Raw genomic sequence first — 25,509 nt, 5'->3', positions numbered from 1 at the left:
CGGGAGCCGTAGTCCGCCCGCCGCGCCCGGCCGCCCGCCGCGCCGCCCCGCGGACTACAACTCCCGGCGTGCCCCGCGGCCAGCCCTGCCCGCGCGGGGGGGGGGGGGCGCTGTGCGGAGCCAGCCGAGTCCGGAGAGGGAACGGGCGGCGGGGAGGGGAAGGGGGGGGGGGGAAGGCAGGGGGAGGGAGGGGGCTCCGCGCCCGGCACAGCCCGGGGGAGGGGGCGCGGGGAGGGGAGGGGACGGCGGGGCAGGGGAGGGGAGGGGAGGCCGCTCCCCGGGCGGGGAGGGGCTGTGCTGCTCCGCTCCGCGCCCCACGGGCGGACGGCAGCGGCGGCGCGGCGCGGGGGGAGCCCCGCGCGCACGCACACGGGCACACACACACGCACCGCGCACACACACGGCCGGGGCACCGCCACCCGCACCCGGGGCGGGAGCCGCGCTCCGCACCCGGAGGGGGAGGGCGGCGAGGAGGCGGCGGCGGCGGCGGCGGCGGCGGCGGCGGGGGGCGGGCGCTCCACGCCCGGAGCGGGCTGCGCTGGACGGGCAGCGCCGAGCCTCCGCCGGCACCGAGCGCGGCGCCCCCGCCGCCACTCCCGGGCCGACGGCAGCGCGGCCCCGCGGGGCACCGGCCGCGGGGGGTCCCACCCGGCACGGCGCTCGGAGCCCCCCCCCCCCCCCTCCCCGAGTCCCCGTCTCGATCCCGGTGCCGGTGCCCGCCCAGGCCGTGCCGTGCGGCGGGGCCGTCCCCGCGCCACGCGGGGCACCGGGCGCCGCGGCGGGGCCGCGAGTTTCTCCCCGGGCCCGGGCAGTGCCCGCCGCGCCCCCCGCCCCCGGCCCCCGGCCTGCTCCGGCCTCGCCGCGGCGCCGGGCCCGCCCCGCAGCGCCCCGGCTGACAGCCTGCCCCGGCCCGGGGCCGCCCCCCCCGGTCCTCCTCCCCCCCCCCCCCCCCCCCCCCCCCGCCCGGGCCGCGGCCTCCGAGCGGCCCCGACCCGGGCCCCAGCAGCCGCGGCCCCGCAGCGCCCGGCCCCACGCGTGGCGGCCCCGGCGCCGCCGCCTCCTTTGTGCGGCCGCTCCCGCGGCCGGCTGCGGGCTGCAGCCCCCTCCTCGTTCCGAGCAGGGCACGGAAAGCAAAGGCGCCCAGCACCCGAAGCACCGGCGGCGGGACGGGAGGGCAGCACGGGGCTCCCCCGCCGCTCCCGGTGCCTCTGCCCGCACCGCCACCTTCCCCCCCCCAGGCTCCTCTCCTACCTTTCGCCTCCAGCCCGGTGGGAAACGCGGGCAGGAGAAGACGGGGAGAGGCAGGTTTGGGAGGCCGGAGCATTCGGGAGCCCGCTGCTGCAACAGCCGCACCGCCGAGTTTACCCGGAGCAGCCTTATTTGCATCGCGGCGCAATTAAAAACACGCGGTTTTGAATAATAGCCCCGTCCTGCAGCTGGCCTCGCAGGGGATGCGCGGCGCCTGCCAGGGGGGCTCTGCACCCCACGGTCACGTCCCCGAGCAGAGCCCTGCTCCTGCCCGGTTTAGTTAGAACCGACTAACGTCGTAACGTCTTCGAGACGGGATGATTTACACCCAGGGGCTCCAAAAGGTGTCGCTGAAAAATCCTGCAGCTTTTACGCTGATACTCCAGGAAAACGGGAAATTCTGGGGAACAGGGAGCGTCCCCCACCAGGTGAGACCCGAGGTCTCCCCACAACCCCCACGGGCAGCACCTACGGCTCCTCGGCTCCCCCTGACCCCACCGGCGAGACCCTCTGCACCGCAAGCCTCCTCCCAGAGCCCACCCGGTGCTGGTGGCTGCGGGTTTTCTGCTCCTGCCACCGCGCCGTGCCCAGCCGCACGCCCCACGGGACACGGGGCCCGTCGCTGGGCTTGTCCTGCCTTGGGCATCCCTGCCCCAGGGCCTGGCCCCGAGATGGAGCCGTGGCCGAGCAAGTGGCCCCGAGGCCGGGGAGGGCTTTGGCCTGAGGGAGCTGGTTGCCGCGGGGTCTGGTGGTCTCTCTCTGGGTTTCCTGGGGCTTTTCCTGCAGCTTCAAAGCGAGCCTGCGTGCCGCTCCGTCCTCACTGGGCAGCCGGCTCGGCGAGGTTTTATTGGTGTAGTAACAGCAATAAAAGGTGTCAGCTCTCACTACAGACTTCATCTGCCCGCTTTCCGCGGGCCATCCTGGCTACAACCACAAACACTTGTGCAGCATGTTGGAAGGTGCAGCTAAAATATGAGAACTACTCCCGTTGCACCAGCGGCCGCCTGCCCCCCTCCCTGCACCTCGGGGACGGAGGAGCGGGGCAGGAGGCTGCCGTCCCTCCCCGCAGGCTCAGAGGTCTGCATTTTGGCCCCAGCCACGGCAGTGGTTATTTGGCGCTGGGAAGAGGGGTTCACGGCTGGGGCTTTGGGTTGCTTTGCCTTGGACCTCGCGTGGGTGCCGCAGGGAGTGCAGACACAGCCCCTTCCTCACCATGCACCCCACCAGGCTCCTTCTTGGGAAAAGTGAGGCATCGGCTATGGTGAGAGGCAAGGCAGGCTGGGCTGTAGCAGGAGGTGTGCAGTCCATACGCTGCCCGCGCTGCCCTCCTTCGCTCGGCCGCCAGCATCCCCCTGGCCCAGGAGAAGTCCTTAGCTGGGAGGACACCGCGGAGCGGTGAGGATTTGGGACGACAGGCACGGGGAAGGGAGGAGATCCGAGCCTGACCCTGCTGCTCAGCAGCTCCAGGGCTGCCACGCTGGAGCCTTGGGTCCTTTATTTTCTGTCCTTCAGCTCCGCAATCCCCAGGTCTGGCTTCAAGAGGCGCTGAGCGCTCCTAATTGTAGTCGCAGACAAAGAGAGCCGGCCTTTGAAGGCGGCACATGCTGCGTCTGACAGCACGTGCCTGCAGACACTGACAGCGCTGACAGCAGCCCTGGGGACGCGGGAGCTGCAGGCCGGGGTGGCCGCCAGCGCCTGGCTGCAGGACGCGGCCCCAGGCCGAGGGGAGCAGCTCCCCAGCCCCAGCTCAGCACCCCTGAGGATGGAGGGCGATCGCAGCCCCACGCGGTGAGCTCTGCGTCAGCTGCCTTTGGAAGGAAGCTGTGTTCGTAGCGCTGGCTGTAGCGTGAATCCTGTGCGGCAGCACACGGCGGGGACCTTCGCAGCCTCCGCTCGCCCCGTTCCTTGAGTTAAAGCCTTCGTCCGCGGGGGACCCTCAGCCCCACGGGAGGTGTTAGTGCTGCAGCTCTGTTGTGGCTGGTCCCAGGCTCACAGCAAGGTGCGCTGGTGTCACACAGCTGTCCCGGGGCTCTCATCCCCCTGTCCCTGCTAGCAGCGTGCCCCAGAGCAGCTCTGTGGGTGGGGAAACCTGTGAGGTGCGGGTGGCAGCGGGGGCGCACTCGTCAGGGGGACACGGGGACTTTCCCCCTATCCCCACAGGTGCCTGGGGACGCATGGGTACCCGTCACCTCTGGAAGACCCAGAAAGTGCCACTACAGCATGACCCGAGTGACGAGGTCCCCCCTACCCCCAGCAGGGCTGACAAGGCTGGTGGGAGACGGTGTCCCACCTCCCCCCGCCAAGGGAGGGGAAGCGCTTCGCCACCCCAACCGGGAACAGCCCCGCTGCGGGTGCGAGGGTCCCAGCTACAGCATCCCGGCGGCAATCTCTGGCTCAGGTTGTGCCGTGCTGGATACGGCATCTCCATGGAAACCCTCCCGCTCAGGCTGTGCGGGCTCGGGAGATGCCATCTCCACGGAAACGCGGCGGCTGTGCAGGCCGGGATGCGCGGCCGGGCACCGCGAGGACTGCGGGTGCCCCCCGTGCCCCCTGCTCCCAGAGGCAGCCCCGGGAGGAGGGGACCCGCAGGTCGCCCCTGTCCTCGGCACCCGGGGAGGAGGCAGGGAGAAATCCGGGGGGGCTCTGCGGCGCCGTGCCGGAGATCCCCGATCCAAAGTAAGGGAGCAGCGCGGGACCCTCTGACGGCCACGGGGGCCCTGCCACGGCCAGGGGCACCCCGGGCACACTCAGGCACTCCCGCGGCATGCAAAGGCGGGGGGCCTTCACCGGGGGCTGAAATTTCACCCTCAGAAATAGCCCGGATGAAATACTTTGCAGGTTATTTATAGCCTATGCTAGAAAACATAAAAAAAAATAAAATATAAAAAGGAAGGAAGAAAAGAAAACAACCACGAAACCCCTTTATTTGCTCATTTTTAATCTGCCTTTTCATTTCAGTCGGCTCCTGCTGGTCTCGAGGGCCGGCTGGAGCCCGAGCACGGGATGGCTGAAGCATCGGCATCATCTCTCTCTCCCCGGGGTGCCCGCAGGGTCCCCGCCCCGGGGCAGCTCGGAGGCACCCCAGCGGAGCTGCGTCCCCGTCCCATCACCGGGCGCTCCCTGCCGGAGCCAGGAGCGGTTTCGGCCGCCTTCACCCAGGCTCCCCGCTCCGTAAACCTGGCTTTGACGTAGCCCTGAAAGTAGGCCAGTAAGAGCAAACTGCAGCCGCTCGCAGCCCTCTCGAGGGACGCCGTGCCTGCGCGGCGGGAGGGAGGAGTGCGCATTAACAGCGCCGCTGCTCTCCGCGGGCTCCCGCGCCGGCGGAGATGGCCGGCGGCGGACGGTGTTTTTCTCTCCTCCTGGTTGCCTTCAGACTCGCCCCAGCCGAGCCCTGGTGTGGCGATGCGCGGCGGCAGGGCATGAGCGTGCTGCAGGAAGGGGATTAGAGCGGGGAGTGTCCGGCCCCGTCTCCTCCCTGCTGCCGTGGCAGCTGCCAGTGGGCATCCCCGCCATCCCCCTTTCCTGCAGCATTTTGCAGATCCTGATTTATTTTTTAATTAAAAACCAAGCGCTGACATCCCCGTGCCCTGCAATTTTATTTCTGCGGGGACACCGGGGGACACAACCTGCTCTCGGCAGGGGAGCGTGGCAGCACCAGGAGCGGGCGAGCCCCAAGCGCTGGCAGGAGATGCGGCTGCATCTGGGGCTCTCCTGTAACTCATCCCAAGCAGCTTACACCAATGCTTTATGGATTTATTTTGGAAGCATTTCCGGATCCTTGAAGCCCCAGTTTGAGCCCAGTCTGCCCCAGCACTGCCCTTCTTCGCAAGACCAGGCAGCGCCCCCAGCTCTGCAGCTTGAAGCTGGCCCCTCTCGATGCTGTCTGAGCATTGGCCGTGCTCGCACCGCAGGACCCGTCAGACAAAACCCGGCACGAAGCTGCCTTCAGACCGAGGGGCCGTATGCCAGCAGGTCCCGGTCACTGCTTCAGGCGGTCACAGCTCGCGACAGCCTTAAGGCCGCTGCTCTCTGTGGGACACGAGCCCATTTCGGGTGCGGTGACCTCGATCCTCTCCAGGATCAGCACCCCAGGAGGTCCTGTCCTGCTGCCTCACAGTGGCCTGAGCCCCATCGCATTCCTGCTGCTGTGGGGCAGCCGGGGAGCTCCAGCAGTGCCACGGGGACCTGGCTGTCCCCAGGAAGCCACCCCACCAGGGCTACCAGAGAGCCTGGAGCTGGCTGCAGGCAGGCGGAGGAGCAGCGCGCAGCCCATGCCGGGCACCGCCTTCCCCTGGCTTCAGGGCGCTTCAGGTTTTACTAAAAAAAACAAGAACTGCCCCCCGCCCTGTGGCCCCCCAGTGACGTCCCCAGAGGCCGGGGGGCGAAGGTTTCCCACAGCGTTTCGGGCAGCCGGAGCAGAAGGAAGCTGGGGTTTGAGCTGGGGCCACCAGCCCAGCGAGGGGCTCGTCAGTGCCGTGGCACGGAAACGATCGCTGCTTCCTTTCTTTTTTTTTTTTTTCCAGCCGTGTTGACTAAAGCAACGCAACCATGCCCCCGTCTGCGGCCAGCGTTATCCAGCAGCCCCGGGCACCGCGCAGAGCCAGCGATGCACCAGCTGGAGCCCAGCAAGGGCACAGCACAAGCAGAGGGCAGCGCCCGGCCCCTCGTCCTGGGCACAGCGGGCTCCCCGACTCCCACACCGGCTCGGAGCAGAAGCAGCCTCCCCCGCAGGGTGCGGGCGCAGAGCGGAAGAGCCTGGCGTATTTACGGGTCGGGGAAGCCAGCGAGTCGTGGGGCCGGCTGCTGTCAGCCTGCATGTGCCCGAGCCCCAGCCGCGGGGGACAAGGGACAGGCCCCTGCACAACGCAGCTGCAGGGCGGAACGACGGTGGCAGGGCTCTGCCCCAAGGGACACACACCGGGACCCAGCCTGGCTGCGGTGCCAAGGTGGGAGGAGGCGTCCCCAGCGCAAGGGACGTGTTTCCTGGGAACAGAAGCAGCTCCTCAAGTCCCTCCTTCGCTTAGGATCAGGAGTTCCTCCAGCTGGCACGAACGCAGCACACGTGGGAAGAGGGAGGAGAGGCCGGGAGGGCTCTCAGCCCGCTCCCGTTTCACTATGCCTCTCCGGCACAGGCCTCGGCCACAGCCCCACATCCCTGGCGCTCAGGAGGGGAACACCCTGAGCACCCTGCCACCGCCTTCTGGAAAGGGCCTGGCTCCAGCTGGGGGGCTGGACTCCGCAGCAGGAAGATGGCCGGGCGGCTGCGCTGGGACAGAGCCCGCTACCAGCCCGCGTGGAGTGGCAGCAGAGCCGTGCAGCCCCGCTCTCTGTGCTCCTTGGAGCTGGCCAGAAGTTACTTGGGGCAGCAGGAGGGCTTGAGAAGCGTTGCCGCGCGGCCAGGCTCGCTGCAGCGGGCTGCAAGAAAGCCAAGGCGGCCAAGACGACGACTATTTATGTAAAAAATTGTGGCGCTGAAGACAAAAACAAGGGGTAGAGACCTAGCCCAACGCTAACATGGTGCTGGCAGTGGCTCCACCTCCTCTTCAGGCTCCCACCCCCAGGCTGCACCTCGCGGGCCTGACCCCCAGCAAGCTGTTCACGTTACACCGGGACGAGCCACCCTGCCCCGCGTCGGGCCCCAAGGACAGGCAGGAGGGCACCAGCTGTCCTGTCCCCAGGGCGGCCACGCAGCCTGCGCAGCCACGGCAGCCCAGCAGTTTTATTGCGGAAGGAGCATTAAAAAGCCCTTGACAGAACCAGGAGCCTCTCCCTGGGAGGGAAGCCCCCGGGCACGGCCCCTCCACCTGCTCCCCAGCACTGCGCGGGCCAGTCCTAGCCCTAGGGAGCTATCGCGCTCTCTTGTGCGGGCGGCCAGAGGACTGCCCTCGCTGCTCGGGAGCGATTTCTAGCACTGGTTTGGCTCCGCTGCCAGCTGAGGTGACGTCCTCAGCAGAGAGGGGCTGGATGATGTGGCCTGCCCGGGTGATGACGCGGGGGGCGGTCAGCTTCTGGAAAGCACGCTGTGTGTTCCACGTGGAGCCCACGGGCGTCCGGATGCTCTGCTCGAACTGCTGGTGCCTCACGAAGGGGAAGGGCAGCTCGCTGACCTGCAGGGAAACAGCACAGCGCGGGTAGCACCACCAGTGACCTGGCCCAGCACCCTGGCGCTGCTTTCTTCCCACGCTGACACCGATTCCAACCGCACCACAGCCAGCTTGCACCATGCACCCAGTCCCCCGTCCTGCCGACCTCCTCGCTCCACGCTCCAGGACAGATGGCCCAGCAGCACTCAAGGAACAGACCTGTAAATTCCCCCCCCCCACCACTGCGCTCAGGGTTGTCAGAGCTGGAAATTAAAGTCCCTTCGGAGGCGGGGATTCAGGAAGTTTAGGGGACGGGCCACATGCCAGGAGCCAGCCCAGGAGCCAGCGCGGCACCCACCTGATGTGCCGCCGCATGGATGTTGCGCTGCTCGCTCATGATGACGTGGGGCAAGTGCTGGTCCTTCCTGGGAGGTGCTGGGGGGGGCTTGATCAGGAACCTGCCGGGGGCAGACGAAGACGTCAGGCCCTGGAGCTGTGCTGAAGCACGCTGCCGCAGCCCGTGCGCGCTTACCGTTTTATTTTCTTGGCGCTGGGCTTCAGCCCGGTGCCTCCCCACTCGCCCCAGCCCGGCAGCACCAAGTTCACCGGCTGGGGCTTCGCGTCCCGCTCCGCCTTGCTCTTCTCCCGGTGGAAGTCGGCAACTACGTCGTCCCCGGCAAAGGCCTCGGTGATCACCCCCCGCTGGTCGATGCCACCCTCCTGTGGAGACAGGAGTCAGCGCCCGGCAGCCAGCCGGCTCCTGGCCCAGGAGGACTGGGCCCGTCCCGCTCACCTCCTCCTCCATGACCACGGGTAGGCTGGGGCACTGAATCTCCTGGGGCTTTCCAGACAGCACGGACTGCAGGCTAATCATTTTCTTCTTGGCCGTCGGTTTCTTGGCAGGCCGGGCCCCAGCTCTGCCTTTGTCCTGCTGGTGTGCTCGCTCTTCTGCTCCTGCAGCCGCTGGCTTCTCCTGCTCCTCCAAGGGCTCCTTGGAGGCCAGAGCCTCGACGTCCTCCATCGTCTGCACGCGGTCCAGCTGCTCTGACAGCAGGGTCTCCTCCTGGGCCTGGGGAGGCGGCTCGATCCCTGCACTCACCTGCTCCTCGTCACAGATGGGGTGCACGGAGCTGTCCCCCGGAGGGTCAGAAACTGCCTCCGTCTCACCAGTGCCTGTGCATCAAGGCAACAGAGAAGAAAACAGCCACCCCATGAGCAGGGAGGGAAGAAAGCAGGGCAGCTGTAAGAAAACACAGCCCTCGCGACCCACCGCGCATTTGCCCAGCCCTGCAGCACATCAGACATGGCGCGGGGCTGCGAGCTCCTCACCGTGCTGCTCAGGGCTCCCTGCCCGCCGCTGCCGCGCGTGCCGTTTCTGCTCAAAGTCTTGTAGCAGGGCCTCCTCCTCCGACACCTCCTCCTCCGACATCTCCTCCTTGCTCTCTACAGCACCAGGCACTGCAGCGTCTTCAAGACCCTCTCGCACCTCAGGTTCCTTGGCTGGGTCACTGGGCTTGCCCAGCATCCAGGGATTTGCTCTGCTGGCACCCACAGGGACGGTCACAGACGTGAGGTCCTCCTCAGGCACATCACCTGGCTCCTCCTCGGGCAGCTCCACCCGCACCTTCTGCATCAGCTCCTTGTTCCTGGCCAGCTGCTCCTGCATGGCCTTGCGGGCCTGGGAAAGGATTGAGACAATTCTAACACAGGCCAGAAACGACGCGTCCGCTTTCTTTGCCCCACCTCAGCTGTTCTCCCCTTCCCCAAGCTCCATCTCACCTCCAGGTCGTACTTGGCCATAATGGCCCTGGAGCGGGCCCATTTCCCCTTGTTCTGGTGCTTGAGACTCATCCGCTCCTGAGGCAGAGGAAGAGGAAGCATCACAAAGAGCACCCCCAGCGAGGGCGAGTTCCCATGGGATGAGGGAGAGGCAAGCGAGCAGCACCTCCATCCGGAGCTGCTCCAGCTCCTCCAGCTTTGCCAAGGCGGCCTCAGGGTCCGACTTCTGCAGCAGCTCAAACTCCTTCAGGGCCTTGCGCCTCTTGCTTTTCTTCAGCACGCGGTGGTACCTGCGGCACGAGGGGGCAGGCACTGAGACCTCCTGGCGCGAGCACCCAGCCTCCTCTTTAGGAAGGCAGCGCCGTTTCGGGCGGCACAGCTTCCTGGCAACGTTTCAGCTGGACGCTCGGCCTTCCTCCGCCCTTCAGCTGTCCCCACGCACCGGGCCCCAGCGCCCCGAGCCCAGCGACGTCAGAGTCTTACTTCTTGCTCTTGATCTTCTTCTCTCGCCGAGCCTTGGCTTCGTAGTAGGACTGCAGGACCCGAGCCTTCTGCAGCTCTGCTCGCCGCCGCCGGGCCTGCCAGGGAGCGCAGCGTAAGGGCAAGCGCAAAGGAAGAGGCCACCACGGCCAGCACAGGAGTGAAAAAAAAAAAGAATCACCCACCTCCTCCAGGCTCATTGCCTGCAGCGAGGCTTTCTCCTGCGGCGTCAGCAGCGGGTCTGTGATGGGCTGCTGTGTTTTGTGGAGCAGTCCGAAGATCTCCTGCTCCAGGGGAGTTCGTGGCTGTCGGTGGGACAGATCGCACAGCAAGACAGGATGAAACAAGGAGCAGTGCAGGAGCCAGCACCCCCACAGATCTCCCCATCCCTTCCGATGCTCGAGCAGGCCCATGGGAGGGCGCAAGCAAGCAGAAGTCCCAGGCCCCACAACGCCGTGTCCAGACGAACCGAGAGGGAGCTCCGGGCGGAGGAAGTGGTGCTTGTTAAGCTAGGAGCCTGGTGGGATCTGACCTTGCCCTGACCTGGGAAAGCTCTCCAGGGGTGGGAGCCTCTCCTGCCAAGCAACACGGCCCGCATGGGAACTCGGATTCAAAGCCCAAAGCATGACCAAGACCTACAGGCGGGCACTATTTGGCAACCTAATTCCCTCCTCCACCTCCAGAGGTGGCTGAGGCCCGTGAGCGAGCACCTGGCTCAGTGCAGGGACGGGGCACCAGCAGGCTCAACCCACGCGCTGAGCGCTAAGGAGCGGGGAGGAGAAACGCACCCGAGGGGTGAGAGCCCCCACCTTCCATGCCGAAACCACTTGCTCCAGGGGGGCAACCGCCACGAGCTCCTGCTTCAGAGGGAAAACCAACTGCTCCGCTCGACGGTTCTGCAGGACCACCGGCTGCCATTTGCCAACGTCTTTGGAGGTCTTGACGTAGGCAGCCTCCCTCACGACCTGCAGATGGGAGTGAGAAGGGAAAAGGGTGAGTAGAGAAGCTGACCTGCAGAACGAGGAAAGCCAGGCAGCATTAGAGAGAAGCAGGCGGCACCCGGGGGCTCAATCCAGCCGCCCCTTACGGCTGGAACTTCTTCCCCCTGCTGCCCGCCACCCGCACGGACCCGCGTACCCTCTCCCGCTCCTCCTTGCTGAGGGGCAGCTCCACGGCCTTCTTCTGCTTCGCTCTGCTCAGCTCCTTCTTCACGCTGCTCAGGGCGGACTGGGCACGGATGGGCTGCAGGAGCTCCGACAGGACCAGCTTCTCCCCGGCACCTACGTGAGGTCATCCCGCACATCGACACGGACACCCCGCGACCGAGCCGGGCAGCGTTCCGAGCTCTGCTGCCGTTTGTTACGGGCCGCGACGCCTTCAGCCCGAGCAGCCAGCGCGGCACCTCCCGGGCGGCCTCCTCCGCCCGGCCTGGAGGATCCAACCACCTCCCGGGGGCAAAACCCTGGGGGGGAGCCCCGAGCCCCGGAGGGGCCCTCACCTTTACAGCTGACGTTGAACTCGGACACCTGCGCGCTGGCCTCGGAGCGCTCCGCCAGCCTCCGCCTGCGGGAAGAGCGAGGAGAACGGAGGGCGAGAGGTGAGAAAGCTCCTCGGGCGCTGCCGCCGGCGGCTCCCCGCGCCGCGGCCGAGGCGGAGGAGCCCGGGGCGGCGGGAGGGGGGCAAGGCGGGGCTGGGGGCTCACCGCTTCCGCCCGGACAGGGCGCTGACCGCCTCCAGGAGCTGCCGGTGCCGCCGGTCGCCATCCTCCGGGCCCTGCTAAGCGGCGCACGCGGTCGCGAAGGCCGGGACTGCGCGGCCTGGGCCCGGCCCCGGCCCCGATCCCAACCCCGGTCCCGGTCCCGGCCCCCGCCACCGTGCCACCCCGGATCCCGGCGCTGCCGGTCCCGCCGCCGCCGCTCACCTCCTCCTCGCCGCCGCTGCCCGCCGCCTCCACGCCCAGCCACTCCTCCGCCATGGCACCGGAAGCGCGCCGACGGGCCGCCGAGCAGCGCCGCTTCCGCCCCGGCCCGACGCCGCCGCCCGCCAAGCTTCCGCCCGGCCCGTGACGTCACGGCTGCCGGGGCAACGGGGCCGTGCCGCGGCCGGACCGGGGCGGGGAGGAGGGGGCGGGGACTCAGCTGCTGAGTGACACCGCGCTCCGCCAATGGGCGCGCGAGGAGCGGCGCGGGCGGGCCAATGGCGGCCGAGCCCTCTCCCCCGGCGGCGGCGGCGGCGGCGGCGCGGGGCGTGGCGGCCCCTCCCGCGGCGCTGGGGCAGGAGCGGCGCGGCCCGGCCCGCACCGGCACGGGGGTGAGCGCCCCCCCCGCACCCCCCCTCCCCCCTTTCTCCCTCCTCCCGGTGCCGCCCGGCGGGGCCGGTGCTGGCCGCGCCCTGTCCCCCCCCCCCTCCCCGTTCCCCGTTCCCCGTTCCCCGTTCCCCTCCCCGTTCCCGGCGGGTTGCCATGGCGACCCCGGGGGGGCTGCGGTTGCCACGGCGACCCCCCCCCCGCTGAGCCCCGTGCTCTCCTCCCCCCCCCTCCCTCCCGCAGCGCCCAGCCCAGCCCGGCCCAGGCGGGCCCCGAGGATGCCGGGGGCAGCGGAGCGGCGGCGGCGGCTGCGGCGGTTCCCGGCCGAGCGGCGGCAGCAGCCCCAGTGACGGCCCCGCCATGTCGGTGCTGGTGGCGAGGAAGAAGAAGAAGAAGGTGGTGCGGAGATGGGAGAAGCTGCCCGGCAGGAACACCTTCTGCTGCGACGGGCGCATCATGATGGCCCGGCAGAAGGGCATCTTCTACCTGACGCTCTTCCTCATCCTCGGCACCTGCGCCCTCTTCTTCGCCTTCGAGTGAGTCCCCGCGGCGCTTCTCCCTCGCCCTTCAGCAGGGCTTTGGGGCGAGGCCGGGCCCTCACGGGGCTCCGGGCCCCCCCCCGGGACGCCGGGCCCTTGGTCGCGGAGCGGTCCAGGGACCCGCGGCCCGAGCACCTCCCTGCGTGGAGCCAGCCGGCTCGGGGAGGCGACGCTGCCGGGGAATCAGTGCAGCCGAAGGCGCTGAGCCTGCTGGCACGGGGAGGGGGGTGAGTGCTGGTCCCGCCGAGCTGGCAGCCGCTGGGCAACGCGCTGCGGCGGTGCTGGGCTGAAGCAGCCCCTTTTCTGCTCAAGGCCGGGCGCCCGGGGAGGCCCTGCCTGCCCCTTTAGGTCAGGTCTGGTCCCGGGTCGGCAGCCTGGGGGGCTGCAGCCGAAATCCCAGGTGCTCCCAAAAGAGCAGGAGCTTCCCCGTAACTCTCCCGGCTCCTTGAGTTGCTTGGAGAAGCGACCTACCAAAAAACGGGAAATCGCAGGGCTTCGGCTAATAGTGCTGGTGTTGTGGGGAGAGGGCAGGCCAGCCCCTTTTTGCCCGGTCTGGAGATGGGTCAGCCTGAACGACAACGAGACTTCCCTCCCTCGGTCTCCGTCAGCATGTTTGTTTTGATCTTGGGGAGGCGAAGTCCTCAGTGGTGTTGGGTAACACAAAGGCTCTTTAAGCCAGGAAGGCAAAAGGAAGAACCTGCTGGCTGGTTAAGCCCTGGTTTTTCCTCCAGGTCTATAAAGCACTCAGCACGTGCGCTGGCCTCCGAGGCATCTGCCCCAAACCAGGGAAGTTGTCTCTGCTTCCTCTGGTCCAGCATCGCCCTCCTTGCTAGCGGATACTGCTGGCAGCCTCGCAAAGGGCTTTCTGGAATGCCCTGCGGAGGCCTGCCACGTCCCAGCAGAAGCAATGAGGTGCATAACGTCAGGTACAAGACTGGTTTTTCTGCTTAGTCGTTGTGTAGCTTCGCAGACGGGCGTCATGCAACCGTAACGCAAGGTGTTGGGGTTCCCCAGCTTGAAGAGCCAAAATTATCCCTGACTCAGCCTGAATTCACGGGTAAGAAATGACACTGCTGTTTGTTTGTTTTATTTCACATCCGAAAAATGGCACTCAGGCTTCCTGCCTTGCAGGAATGAGTGTTACCACTCCAGAAACGCTCGTCGCGAGGGATAATTGCTCGCGCTCCCTGCGGAGCCTGTCCCCGTGGGACGAGCGGAGCCGCGTCCCGCTCTGCCCTGTCTGCCCTCGCCGCTGACCGCTGCAAGCCCCGCTGCGGTTTGTGGGGCAGCGGGAACCAAGCCTGCGTTCCCAGCCCCGGCAGCGTGACGGAGCTGTGCGTCGGGGAGCAGAATCGTCTGTGATTTTGGGTTGTTTGCTGATGAGTGGTTTTGACTGGGGAGGTGAGGGAAAGGTTGGAGAAATCTGAAATGCTGACTTGATGGTCTCAAGGCGCTGTGTCTTAATGCTTCCTGTCTGAGCGAGGTAGCTTTGTTGTGAAATTGCTTGTTTGTGGGTTTTTGAATTTGGGGTAGGAATGAAACGCTGTCTTCCAAACCAGAAACGCTCCACAAACGGTGCTGAGAAGACAGTCGGCTCGGCTGCTGGAGGCCTGGCTACCCTTTGTGCCTTCTGCCTGCGTCAGGGTGCTGTTGCATGAGGGTCTTGGCTTTAATCTTTTTGCTGGGCGTGTTACCCGTTCATTTCAGCTTGCGGCCATTTCTTTGGCGTTTGCGCCGAAATTCAGTTTTCCCCTGTGAAGTTTGTTCCACGAAGGAACAATTTGGGTCGTTAGGATTTGGTTCTGGAGAGCAGCAGACGGGTGGGTGGAGGAGTCCTTTCAATCCTCGTACGCTAACTGCAGGGGTGCCTGTGTTTTCAGTGCCTGTTCCATTCAGCTGAATCACTTGCGCAGTCACACCTTGTCTAAGCAAGGCTCGGGGATGCCTCAAGCCAGCAAATGCCGCGCGACGCGCGAGCCAGCGACGGCTTGCTCCTCGCCCTCCGGGCTGCGCCGGCCCGGCTCTGATTACAAACGCCCTCGCCGTAGAGCCGGTGGTGACTGGCATCGCACGTCACGAGATAAGCCGCCGAGCTCCTCGCTGACGGAGTCCTCCCGGCCGCGAAATGACAGCCTCTCTGTTGTGGCTGCCGCTGGCGGCTCCGGTGCTGCCGGCTGATCTGCCGCATCTCTGCTTAAACGCTCCGAAGCCAGCTCGGCCCCGTGTGCGGGAACCTGGCTGTTTTTCTTCTCTCCGCCTCGGAGCTGCGGTCTTGGAGTCGCATCCGTGCCTCTGTCGGGGAGCGGAGGAGGCCCCGAGGACGGACCCAGCTGCTGGCACCGTACCTGGAGGTCGGCTCCTCCCTCCCCGATAAAGCAGAGGCGCTGCGCTGGCTTCTCGGGACGTGCCCGGCAGCCTCCGAGCGCTCTGCCCAAGGGCGCCTCTCGCCACCACCCCAGCAGAAAGCGGCTGCTTCAAGGCTGAGGCTGGTCCCCGAGGCCTGGGTTTAATTGGGTCTGCTCTCTGACCGTAACTGTGTCACGTGAAATCGTATTTAATAGCCCGTTAGCGTCGTTTTACACGTTTATTGGGTGCCTAGGCTGTTGTGTGAGGGCGCTCAGCTGTCTCGCCGTGCCCGTGGTGTCTGGACACGATGAGAAGCCCTGGTGAAATCGCTGTGGGACGGAAGATGAGGGGCTGGGGTATCCCCTCTCTGACTGCCGGGGGTTTCTCTTTCCAGTTTGCCAGTGCAGCTGTAGCGGCTCTCCTGAAGTGACAGGCACTCGCTTCTCCGAAGCGGCTGCGAGAGAACTCCATTTCTTTTGTCTTCAGCTTTTTGACACAAGCGAGACGTTTGTAAATGTTACAGGCAAGATAGTGCCTACGATGCCAGGCTCCTGGCTGCACGAGGGGGCTGCTGTTTGCTTTTCCAATAACCAAGCGCGTGTATCTTTTTTTTTTTTTCTCTCTACGTCCTTAGCTATGTAGAGATTGGATTTTGTTTGTTTTCTGATAAATCGGAAAACCTAGGCTGACCCTTTGTGCGACTTCGCCTTCTGATTAATTTTCTTTCCTAAACCCCAAAGCTTTTGCACTAATAGGAAGTGCTCGTGAGATGCCTTTTATCTCTGCGTAGGTCCGTTTCAGACGTCGTCAAAAGCTGCGCAGAAGCCGATCGGTGCTTCTTCTTATTTCTTCTCTTGGTAGAGTCGAGCTTGTTGGCACCCAGAGCTGGTTCTGTGCACAGTGGCTGCTCCCATGCTTTTGGGCTGTCTGCCCTTTCTCTTGCACTGTACAGGAGGCATCTGTGCTCTCCCTGCTGCGCCCGTGCAGGTCCGGGTTCTGCCAGCTCAGAAACACGCGGTGCGCTTGGGCTGGGTCCGTAGCGAGCGTTTTCCACGTCGCTGCCGATCGGTGGGGACGGACCCTGCCCACAGCTCTGGCTGAGCCCGAGCGTAGCTCGGTGAAGGGGCCCCGAGCCTGCGGCACTGCAGTGCAGCCGTTACTCAGGTTTTCAGAGGATGGGGTTTCCACGCTGACAGTCGGCACGTCAGCTCCTGGAAGTCTTCCCAGGGCCGGGAGTTGCAGGTGGCTCTGAGCGCTCTGGTGAGGGTTAGATGGTTGGTAAGGGTATTTCTGTGCTTTGACAGCGTTCAGGGCGAGCACGTGGTGTGGGTGTGCGTTGGTTCGTGAAAGTTAAACGGGTGATTTGCAAGTGAGGTATAAATGAACGTCACGCCAGAGCTTGTGCTGAGCCCTGGAGGGACCCAGAGGTGAGATGCCCGGCCTGGTGGTCCCGGCTGAGTCCTGTGCTGCTCAGCGCTGGCGCGTTCATTTTCCCCTTCCCCTGGACTTTGCATAACGTGCTGGGTACAGCAGAGCTTCCAGTGGCCTCAGAAGCTTCAGCAGAGCAGTCCGCGCTCCTTGCGCTCGCTGCACCTCCGTCTGTTGCTTCTTGCTGCTCCCCCCTTCCCCGTTGTAATGATCCCTTTGTCTGAGCCTCCCCCCTCCCCCCGTCGTGCATTGTGATAGTGCTGTTGTCTGATATTAGACGGCAAAATGCTCAAGAGCACAGATATCGCCCTGGGAGGGGAGGAGGAGCAATATCCTCACATCCCAACAGTGTGTCTCTGTTGGTGCTCAGCTTTCCCAAACAATGGATCTTTAAAATATCAGCTCCTCAGCAGTGTAAATGAATTACTGCGCTTAATCACTCTGCAGACGAGGCGTAGAACGAAGACTCCAGGGCACTCCGGATACCTGAGATTGCATCTTTTTCCTCCTGAGCCGGGGGCCTGGCCTGCCCCGTGCCTGTGCCGCAGTGGAAGAGCCGGAGAGAGGCTGGAGAATGCCGTTTCCCTTGCCACAGCGGAGAGGACAATCGTGCGCTCGTCTTCTGTCTCCTAAAACTGCAGGCTTCTTCCCCTTCCCGCACCACGCTCCGCAGTGCAGTAGCGTCAGCCTGGAGGCTCCTCTCGCTGTGCCTGGGGGCGCGTGTGCCTCCCCAAGGGGCTGGTTTCTTTGCAAAGACGCCCAGGGAGCGGGGCACGTCCCATGCTGGCGCTCATCTGCAGGCCATGCAGGGGCTGATCCCGTTTGTTCTCAGGTGCTGCTGCGTAAAGCTTTCGGGTCTGTGCCTGGCAGAGCACACCCAGAGCGGATCACGTGCTCGAAGGTAATAAATCTCTTTGCTGGTGGCACGCTGAAGAAACTTCTGAAGGTGTCAGCGTGTATCTGAGGCTGGGAGCCCTGGCATGGTTTCAGCTCAGCTTTAACGCAGTTCACGAATCCTTTTTCTAAGCCTGTAATGTGTTCCTGTTGTTACAGCGGTTATAAAAGCTGGCATGTCAGCTGAACAAGGGTCAAGTTGCAGCCCTTGGAGGCAGACCGTGCACAGCTTTTGCGGGAATAAACCATATTCCTTCCCAAAACGGGATCCAAGGTTGCTGTTTAATCGCTGGCTGACTTGCAGCTCGCAAGCTAGACTTTGTCCTTACAGAGGGAAGGCAAAGTTATCTTAGGCTGCGTTAAGGCGGTAAGCCCAGCCCTCTGACTGTTCAGCCTGGCTTTGCAAAAGGAGGGAGCGCTTTGCACGTGGACGGCTCCAAGGGTTGTGTTGTTCTGAGTAACTGCGGGGTTTGCAGTGTCTAAAATTAACCACGGTGGTTTGGGGGACGGGCCCCGTGCCTCGCAGTGGCCAAAGTATACCGTAGTGTATGGCCCGGGGCGTGCGCGTGTGTGGTCTCTCTACTTCGTTGCACACAGAGGATAGTTGCTGGAGTCAAGCAACAGCAAATTAAAGTCCGCTGAGCCGTCCTGCAGTGGGTGGTGAGTACGCAGAATTGGTTGCTGCAAAGGAAGCAGTTGGAGCTAGAAACTTCAGAGAAGCTGTGGGTGTGAAGGCTATCCAGAATTAAACAGTTAATGCTATGGATGTCGTAGAAATCCCCCTGTTTAGGATGACAAGTCCACTGCGGAGGATAATCCTGTGTCGTTCACCAGAGCAGCCTTATGCTTTCCTTGAGAACAGCAGTGGATGGGAGCAAGGGTCTGGGCTGGGTCCATCTCTGCGGACTCAGAGGCACCAGGAGGAAGCTGAAGAAATGAGATGTACGAGGAGAGGTGGAATTCCCGAGTGTGGGGGGGTTCAGGCGGGGTTAAACCAGAGGAAAGCTGTGTAAGACCATCACCCCATCATAAGCAGGGTTTTCTAAAGAAACCGAGGTAAAAATTTGTTTTTTATTGGCCTGATGCCACTCTAAACCATGACTTCTGTACGGGCCTTCTGCGTGGCCTGTGCTGAAGTGCCCATGGAGACATTTATGGGTGTCCAGGAGTATCATGGGGCATAATGAGATTATTCTCCTTCGTCTCTTTGTACCACCTCAATCAACAGGATTATCAACATGAATTTCTCCTCGGGCCTTTCTGTGTTTATAAACTAAACAGTCTTCAGGCTGAGTGTCCTCTTAAGCTGATGTTATCTTGAGGCAGGCGTGGGAAGAGACTTCCCGCTTCATCTGGAGCTTTTGAGTCCTGTGCCTCAGAAAAGCCGAAGGAAGCCTGATGTTTTGTTGCACACACACGTTGCACTTGTACGTGACCATTGCTGAGAAGCACAGGGTGCGGTTAATCCGTGGCAGGTACTTTCTGTGGCACTGGATGCTGCCCGTTGAGGGGACAGCCAGAGATTCCCACCGCTCCGGTCCATGCCCTCTGGCTCTGGTGGTGGGTTCTCAGACAAGGCTTTGGTGCTTCTCCTTTAGCTGCGTCCTTGGCAGCTGCTGCCGTGGATGTCTTCTAGGCAAGATCCCTCTAGCTGGCTGGTTGTGTTTCTGTTGTCACCTGCGACTCTGAGCAAGACAGGAGCTGGAAACAAAATGAAATGCTGGAACATATACCGTGTTCTGGCTGGTTCAAACCGTGGTACTTCTCTGGTCTTAGCTGGCTGCTAGAGTTGCCCCAGCGATGTTGCCCTGTGGTGGAGGGATCAGAAGGAAGTGTTGAGCAGCCTGTCTTCTGCAGGTGTCACGGGGCTCAGAAGAGTCTGCGCTCTGATGTCTTGCCAGGGTTTTAGACCCTGGCCCAGGCAGGCCTCGCTGAGGTCTGGTTCATTGCCTCCTGACGTTCCTTTACAGGTGTCGGTACCTGGCAGTCCAGCTCTCTCCAGCCATCCCCGTGTTTGCAGCAGTTCTCTTCCTGTTTGCCATGGCCACGCTCCTGCGGACGAGCTTCAGTGATCCCGGGGTGATCCCGAGAGCCCTGCCCGATGAGGCGGCCTTCATTGAGATGGAGATTGGTGAGTGCTGCAGCTGAACGGGTGGTGGCTGGAAAAGCCTTGGTGGTTTTGGTATAGTCTAGATTCTCTGCAGAGCCTTTTTGTCCCTGTTGGGGAGCACGACCTCCAAAAGTGGGAATGGCCCCAAACTGAGCATCTTACTGCCTACTGGCTAATTCTGCTTGGCCGAGTCTCAGCTGGTACAATGTTCCTTTCCGGGAACCTTTTCATGCAGTTTTCTCTCTTGTAGCTGTGTACATACAAACTCAGTTTGCTCTTGGTAAGGGGTGCAGGAAGCTTGACGCAGGCCCTTTAGTCCAGCAAGGAGAGAGGATGTTTGGTGGATCCAGGTCTGCTTGTTGTTTTGGTGTTTTTTTTTCTCCCCTTACGCTCCTGAAAGCTCTGGCACCTCATTTCCAAGTTCCAAGCTGCCAAGTTGGCTCTGGAGTGTGTGAGCAGAGGTGTAGCCACTGGCTCTAGACCCAGCAGGCTCTGATCCATCTGGTAGAAAAAGCAAGGAGGAGAGTTGTAGCTCTCGTCCTGTTGTGTTGTAGCAGCAGGTCTGATCTCTGCTTGGTTCCCTCTCTCAGAGGCCACAAATGGGACCGTGCCGCAGGGTCAGCGCCCGCCCCCGCGGATTAAGAACTTCCAGATCAACAACCAGATAGTAAAGCTGAAGTATTGCTACACATGTAAGATCTTCCGTCCGCCCCGTGCCTCTCACTGCAGCATCTGTGACAACTGTGTGGGTGAGTAGAAAGGGCTGGGGCTGTTCCTGCAGCTGGGTGCTAGGTGAGAGCCTTTGGAGGAGAGCAAGCGAAGAGCTGCAGCAGGTCTCGCTCCGTATCCTGCCTCATACTGCACATGCTTCCAGCAGCGATGGAGGAAGGCCAGAATGGTGTTGTCTGAACAGATGGGGACGGCCTGCCTCATCTTAAGCCCAAGGAGCTTGAGATTTGCTCAGAACCTGAAGCCAGATGGTTCGTCTTTGCCAGCATCTCTTTGGCAATAGCTGGTCTAATATAAGTCTAAATTATCCGTGTAAATGCAGAGTCCACTTCTGAGTTTCACTGACCTGCTGGCCTTGCTGGGCTAGAGGATTCCAGTGGAGAGCTGCAGCTTCTGTGAAAGCAGCTCCTTGCACCATCTTGGAGACTATGCTCTTTCACCGAGTGCCCCTTTTTTGTCCAGCCCCCCCCCCACCATAGCAGCTCTTTTAGCCCTTGTATGTGCCCTAATTAGCTCATATTCGGCATCCCTTCTCGAGGAAGAAATCCCATTCTTCTGGATCCCTCTCCTTCAGTACAGGTTCCCAGCCCTTTGAGCACTTACGCAGTCTCTTGAACCTTCTAATGATCCCGATAGGAGTAAAGCAGCATGCGGTTTAGATGAGAACTGCTGAACTCCCAGACCTTCAGCCAACCTGTGTGCAGCTTTAATAGAAGCTATTATACCTCAGGTCTGTGGGAGAGAAGACATGCATGGGGTGAAGCTCTTAAATTCCACCTTAATGCGCCGACTGACCCAATGGAAGAGTTTTGCACTCTCTTACCTGGCTTCCACCGCCCCTTCTGATGCAGGGACCTGAGCTAGCGGAGGGGTAGACTCAGTGGCCCAGGGGGTCCTTGTCAGCCTTGTACGTTTCTGAGTTCAGGGCACTGGAATGAGCACCTGGAAGCAGTGCTGATCTCCATCTTCACTTTCACAGAGCGCTTCGACCATCACTGTCCCTGGGTGGGCAACTGCGTGGGGAAGAGGAACTACCGCTATTTCTACCTCTTCATCCTCTCGCTCTCACTCCTCACCATCTACATATTCACCTTCAACATAGTCTACGTAGCACTAAGTGAGTCTGGCTGTGGGGAGGTGGGTGGCTGGGCTGGCCAAGGGTGAGGGAGAATGCGGATGGTGTTCCCGACCCAGAACTGATGGAATGGGAAAGGGAAATGAACTTGATGCGGTCTCCCAGAGACCAAATGCCTCTTTCTTTGTGTTGCCAGAATCTCTGAAGATTGGGTTTCTGAACACGTTGAAGGAAACCCCAGGGACATATCCTTCCCCAGTGCCAGGAGGGTTGGCTTCTAAGTTGGTGGGGGAGTGCAAGCTGCATTGTGGGGGGACTGAAGTCTTGATGCTTAGGCTTTGCTGAGTTTTCCAGGGCGTCACCCCCCTGCCTCCTTGATTACAAGACAAAGAGCAATTTTTGTGATTTTTGGAAGGGGGGTGAAACAGAGAACTGTCTAGGTGAAGAAGAAGCAGGGCTGAATGTAGTGACTCAGCTCGGGTGTGACTGTTTGCCTGGTCCCCAGTCCTTAACTGCTCTCACTGTACTGGAGGTGCTCATCTGTTTCTTCACCCTGTGGTCGGTGGTGGGGTTAACTGGGTTCCACACCTTCCTGGTGGCACTGAATCAGACAACCAACGAAGACGTAAGTACAGTCTCTTTGTTCCCCTGAGCCACCCCTGTTCCTCTTCGCTTCCTCTGTTTGCCACAGCTGCATCCACCTTGCTGACGTGACCTGCTCATGCTGAGGCTGGTGGAGCAGACCTGAGCTTGTGCCCTGTCCGTTGCAGATCAAGGGTTCCTGGACTGGGAAAAACCGTGTGCAGAATCCCTACAGCCATGGCAACATAGTGAAGAACTGCTGTGAGGTGCTCTGCGGACCTCTGCCCCCCAGGTACGCTCTTGAAGAGCTGCCCCGCCATTCTTGCCCCGTCCCCCCGAGCCTGGGGTCCCGTGGAGCTTTCCTTGCTTGGGTGCAAGACCTGGCTGCCTTTCTGCCAGCGCTGTGTGTGTGGAGGGCTTCTGGAAGTCTCTTGGGACAGAGCCAGATCCTCTGGGGAGGAAGGTCTTTTGTTGCCTTCCTTGCATATTTCCAGTGATTCACGCGTGTGATGCGGTCCCTAACGCCGTGTGTTTTTGGGAAGCAGTGGAGGAGTGACTTCCCTTCCCTGGGACAGTGTATGTAGAGGAAGCTCAGGGTGCTTGTTTCGGTGGGCTCCCACCCTCTGAACTGGGCTGCTCTCTGGGGGGCTTGGTTTTCCCAGGAGGAATGTAGGCACTCCTAAGATTCACTAGGAGTTAACTAGGATTGGGCGGAGCACAGCCTGTTTTTGGAGGGGGGAACGCCTTCCCTTGACTTTTGTCTTCCGCCAGCATTTTTTCTGCTAGAAAGAAGCTGGTGCAGAAGAGGTGCGGGTCTCTGACAGTGGGATTTTGTTCTTTCAGCGTCTTGGACAGACGGGGCATCTTGCAGCAGGAGGAGAGCACAGCTCAGGAGGAGACATGCACACGGGGGTCCAGCGCTCACGAGCCCACTGCTGCTCAGGGCCCTGGTGGGCAGGAAGAGGAGAGCAGCGCTCAGCAGAAGGACGGCAGCCTTCCTCACCCGAGTGCCGTGAGTGATCCCCTCTGGATGGGGTGCAAGTGGGCTGCTGCTTTGTCTGTGAAACTAGCTCCGCTTTGAGGGCAGGGTTGAACACGAGACCCTTGGTGGTCCTTTCCTTCCTAAACTGTTCTGTGAACACGGTGCGAAGGGGCTGGGCCCGCTCCTGCTGGAGTGTGAGCTGCCTGTTTCTCTAGCACAAACAGACCAGAGTACTGCTGGAGCAGTCCAGTGCTCCAGATTTTCACAAAGCCGATGTGCTGCCTGCTTGGTGAGGCCCCTGCAGGCCTTGTTTCCCGTTTTCCCAAGCACAGCTGAGAGCTCTGCTCCTGGGGCTGGAGGCAGGGGCTGCAGGGTAGCTGGGCCACATCTCTGTGCACAAACAGATACTCTGTGTGTTCGTGCCAAGTCATTGCTGTCTTCTCTTCTCCAGGTCCCTGTGCCATCCCTGAGCAAAGCTGAGATGCCAGAGGAAAAGCAGCTAACGACTGGGGAGCTCCCGCTCCCATCCCAGGACGCTGGGCAAGCAGAGCACTAGCCTCTGCTTGAAAGGGAGAACTTTCTTGTTTTGTCTAATCAAAGCTGGAAGTGATTGAGGAGAGGAGGAGATGGGCTGGATGGCAGGCAAATGATTCCTCATGGCCGTTTTGCTTTAGTCATTATTCATCTCAATGCGCAGGTGGTGTGGGCTGGCGCTGGCCATGCATGGTGGCAAAGGATAACGAGCACGAGCAGCCCACCGTGATCACTGAGGGACGCTCACCACCACCGGGGCTGGTCTCCCTGCAGGCCGAGGCAGGACCTCTTGCTCTGCAGGTTGTCCTCAACGCTAAATACTGGCTTGGTGGCCTGAGCTGTCCCTCCGTCTGGCCCTGACTGACCTGATGACTTGTGGTCAAGCAGCTCAGAAACGATGTTAGGGTCGGCCTGCTCCCTGCTGCTGAGGAATCCTGATGGGAAGGAGAAAGTGATTAATGGCAGTAACGTCCTCTCTCCCCTCCTCCCTCCTTCCTCTAATCTGTGGCATTGTTTTATTGGTTAACGTGGCAGGGGTTGTCAGGAGACATTTTGGTGCCAAAAGGGCCGAAAAAACTGGGAAGGTATTCTGCTGGCGGTGTTTCTTAAAGTAGCTTCCTTCCCTTGCTCCCTCTTTTCACGCGACTCAGCAGGTGCGAGAGCAGTCGTGGCGTGGGCCCTCCCTCGCGTCCTTCCCTGCAGCTCACGTGTACGGGGCTGGGGGAAGGAGCGGGGCAGCGCCGTCTTCCTGCTGCTCGGCTCTGCCCCGTGCCTGCCACAGCGTGGCTGTGCGCAGGGTGTGCCAAGCTGCAGGGGAGGACCTGCCTGCGTTGCTGCCTCCCAGACTTGTGCCAGGGCTGGACGTGCTCCCGGGTGCCTGCGCCGAGCACGGGCTCTCCCGCCCTTCCCCGCTGGGCTGTGGCACGCCGCTCGGCCGCTGCTCTGCGCAACCTCGGCCCCGATTCTGTGTCGTGTTGTCGTGTCCCGTGTCCCCTCCCCGCCCCTTGCCCTGCATTTCTCAGCCATCCTCGGCTGGCTTTCAGAGCCTTGAATCTCCCCCGGGCTTTGCCGGCCGTCTTGGCTGCGTGGTGTCCTCCCCAGCAGAGGAGGGAGGAGAGGCCGAGCGGTGGTGGAAACCCCTGTGCCGTGGGCTCCTCTTCCACTGCAGCGCTCCCTCCCCGGGGTCTGCCGATGGCCGCTGCCGGCCCCTGCAGAGGCTGGAGATGGAGGGGAGGCCGCGATGTGCCCTGGCAGCTCTCCATCCCCTGCCGGGTGTGCTCGGTGCTGCTGCCTCCCGTGGACACGCAGCAAATGGACGGCGGGTGGAGATGTCGCAGGAGGGCCCTGCAGGGGCGGCCCAGCTTGCTTCTCCGCCTGGCAGCGTGTTCCTCCTTCCGTGCCCTCCCGCATCGTGCTGCTTTCAGTACCGTGCCGTGGAACAGAGCCGGGGGAGCAGCCCTGCAGCTGCTCGAGCTGCTCCTTGCCAGCGCCTGAACGAGCTCTGGGTCCCACCACGCGGGGCTGGAGCCGCTGACACCCTACGGCCAGACCGGCTCCGGTGCCCTCGCCGGTCCTGTGCACAGCCCGCGGCAGCGAGAGCTGCCCCTCCTCTCCCGCCTGCCCCAACGCGCTACTGACCAAATCTCAAACTCGTTGCGAAAAAAGTGTATTTTTTTGGTTTTACTAATCTATTTTCTAATGCGGTGTGTCGAGTGCTGCCTGCTGGGGCCGTCACGGATGCTGCCTGCACCTGTGGTTCCTGTCTGCTCTGTTCAGGTTCTTGTGAAGGAAGTGGGGGTAGGGTGAGGGTTGGTTTTTCTTTTTCTTTCTTTTTTTTTTTCTTTTTTTTTTTTTTTGAAACAATGAAGGAAACTTAATTGGTTTGGAAAATGGCTGAGCTGTAGCCTCTGCCTCTCTCTGTCTATGCCTCCCAAAGCGGGCTGCCTCCTTCTCCGTCCCCTGGGGCCTTCCAGCCTCTGCATCTCCCACATCCACAGTGTGCTCGAGCCCGCCCTTGTCTTACCTGTGTCCTGCTGTCCCCGACAACGGGGGCCATGGGTTGCAGCAGGAGGCTGTCCTGGGAAGCTGAGCTACCGGCAGCTTCACTGAAAGGATGCTGCTTCCCTCCCTGGCTCTCTTCCCCAAGCCTTTGGGGCAGGTAGGAAGCAGGCTGAAGGCCAGAGCACGCCTTTATTGAGATCAAGCACAAAGGAACAAACTTGGGGCCCAAAGGTCTGGCGCGGCGCGGGAGCTGGAGCTGGATGAGTGCAGCTGTGAGAGCTGGGGCCGGATGAGCGCTGCGGTACCACCGAGCCCAGGGGTTTGTTACCCGTGGGCTCCTCTACTGGTGCCTTCCCTGACCAGCTCCTGCTCCCTGGCCCTGGCAGTGCTGCAG

General features: G+C 62.4%; 2 protein-coding genes across 3 annotated transcripts; one reads left to right on the top strand and one right to left on the bottom strand.

Moving 5' to 3' along the window:
- Positions 1 to 6,916: 6,916 nt before the first annotated feature.
- On the bottom strand, positions 6,917 to 11,633 carry UTP14A (UTP14A small subunit processome component). Of its 2 annotated transcripts, XM_035541433.2 has the most exons (14): positions 11,512 to 11,633; positions 11,293 to 11,363; positions 11,089 to 11,153; positions 10,728 to 10,870; positions 10,400 to 10,555; positions 9,776 to 9,895; positions 9,594 to 9,688; positions 9,277 to 9,400; positions 9,111 to 9,188; positions 8,661 to 9,009; positions 8,125 to 8,504; positions 7,864 to 8,051; positions 7,690 to 7,789; positions 6,917 to 7,355 (listed from the first exon to the last, which is right to left on the bottom strand). In XM_035541433.2, the coding sequence occupies exons 1-14, from the start codon at positions 11,563 to 11,565 to the stop codon at positions 7,095 to 7,097; spliced, it is 2,184 nt and encodes a 727-aa protein (XP_035397326.1). In that variant the 5' UTR covers positions 11,566 to 11,633; the 3' UTR covers positions 6,917 to 7,094. The 2 variants fall into 2 exon arrangements, with proteins under 2 accessions (XP_035397326.1, XP_035397325.1); XM_035541432.2 differs by having other exon boundaries at positions 9,594 to 9,895.
- Positions 11,634 to 11,855: 222 nt separating this feature from the next.
- Positions 11,856 to 23,701, top strand: ZDHHC9 (zinc finger DHHC-type palmitoyltransferase 9). The gene is made up of 10 exons (XM_035541434.2): positions 11,856 to 11,900; positions 12,139 to 12,431; positions 19,073 to 19,233; positions 19,803 to 19,961; positions 20,921 to 21,058; positions 21,213 to 21,261; positions 21,539 to 21,641; positions 21,787 to 21,890; positions 22,442 to 22,610; positions 23,032 to 23,701. The coding sequence occupies exons 2-10, from the start codon at positions 12,256 to 12,258 to the stop codon at positions 23,134 to 23,136; spliced, it is 1,164 nt and encodes a 387-aa protein (XP_035397327.1). The 5' UTR covers positions 11,856 to 11,900; positions 12,139 to 12,255; the 3' UTR covers positions 23,137 to 23,701.
- Positions 23,702 to 25,509: the final 1,808 nt, after the last annotated feature.

The sequence above is a fragment of the Cygnus atratus genome, chromosome 13 (assembly GCF_013377495.2).
Source record: "Cygnus atratus isolate AKBS03 ecotype Queensland, Australia chromosome 13, CAtr_DNAZoo_HiC_assembly, whole genome shotgun sequence".
In the NCBI taxonomy this organism is placed as follows: domain Eukaryota; kingdom Metazoa; phylum Chordata; class Aves; order Anseriformes; family Anatidae; genus Cygnus; species Cygnus atratus.
The sequence above is the reverse complement of the archived record's forward strand: the minus strand, read 5'-3'. Positions and strand labels throughout refer to the sequence as shown.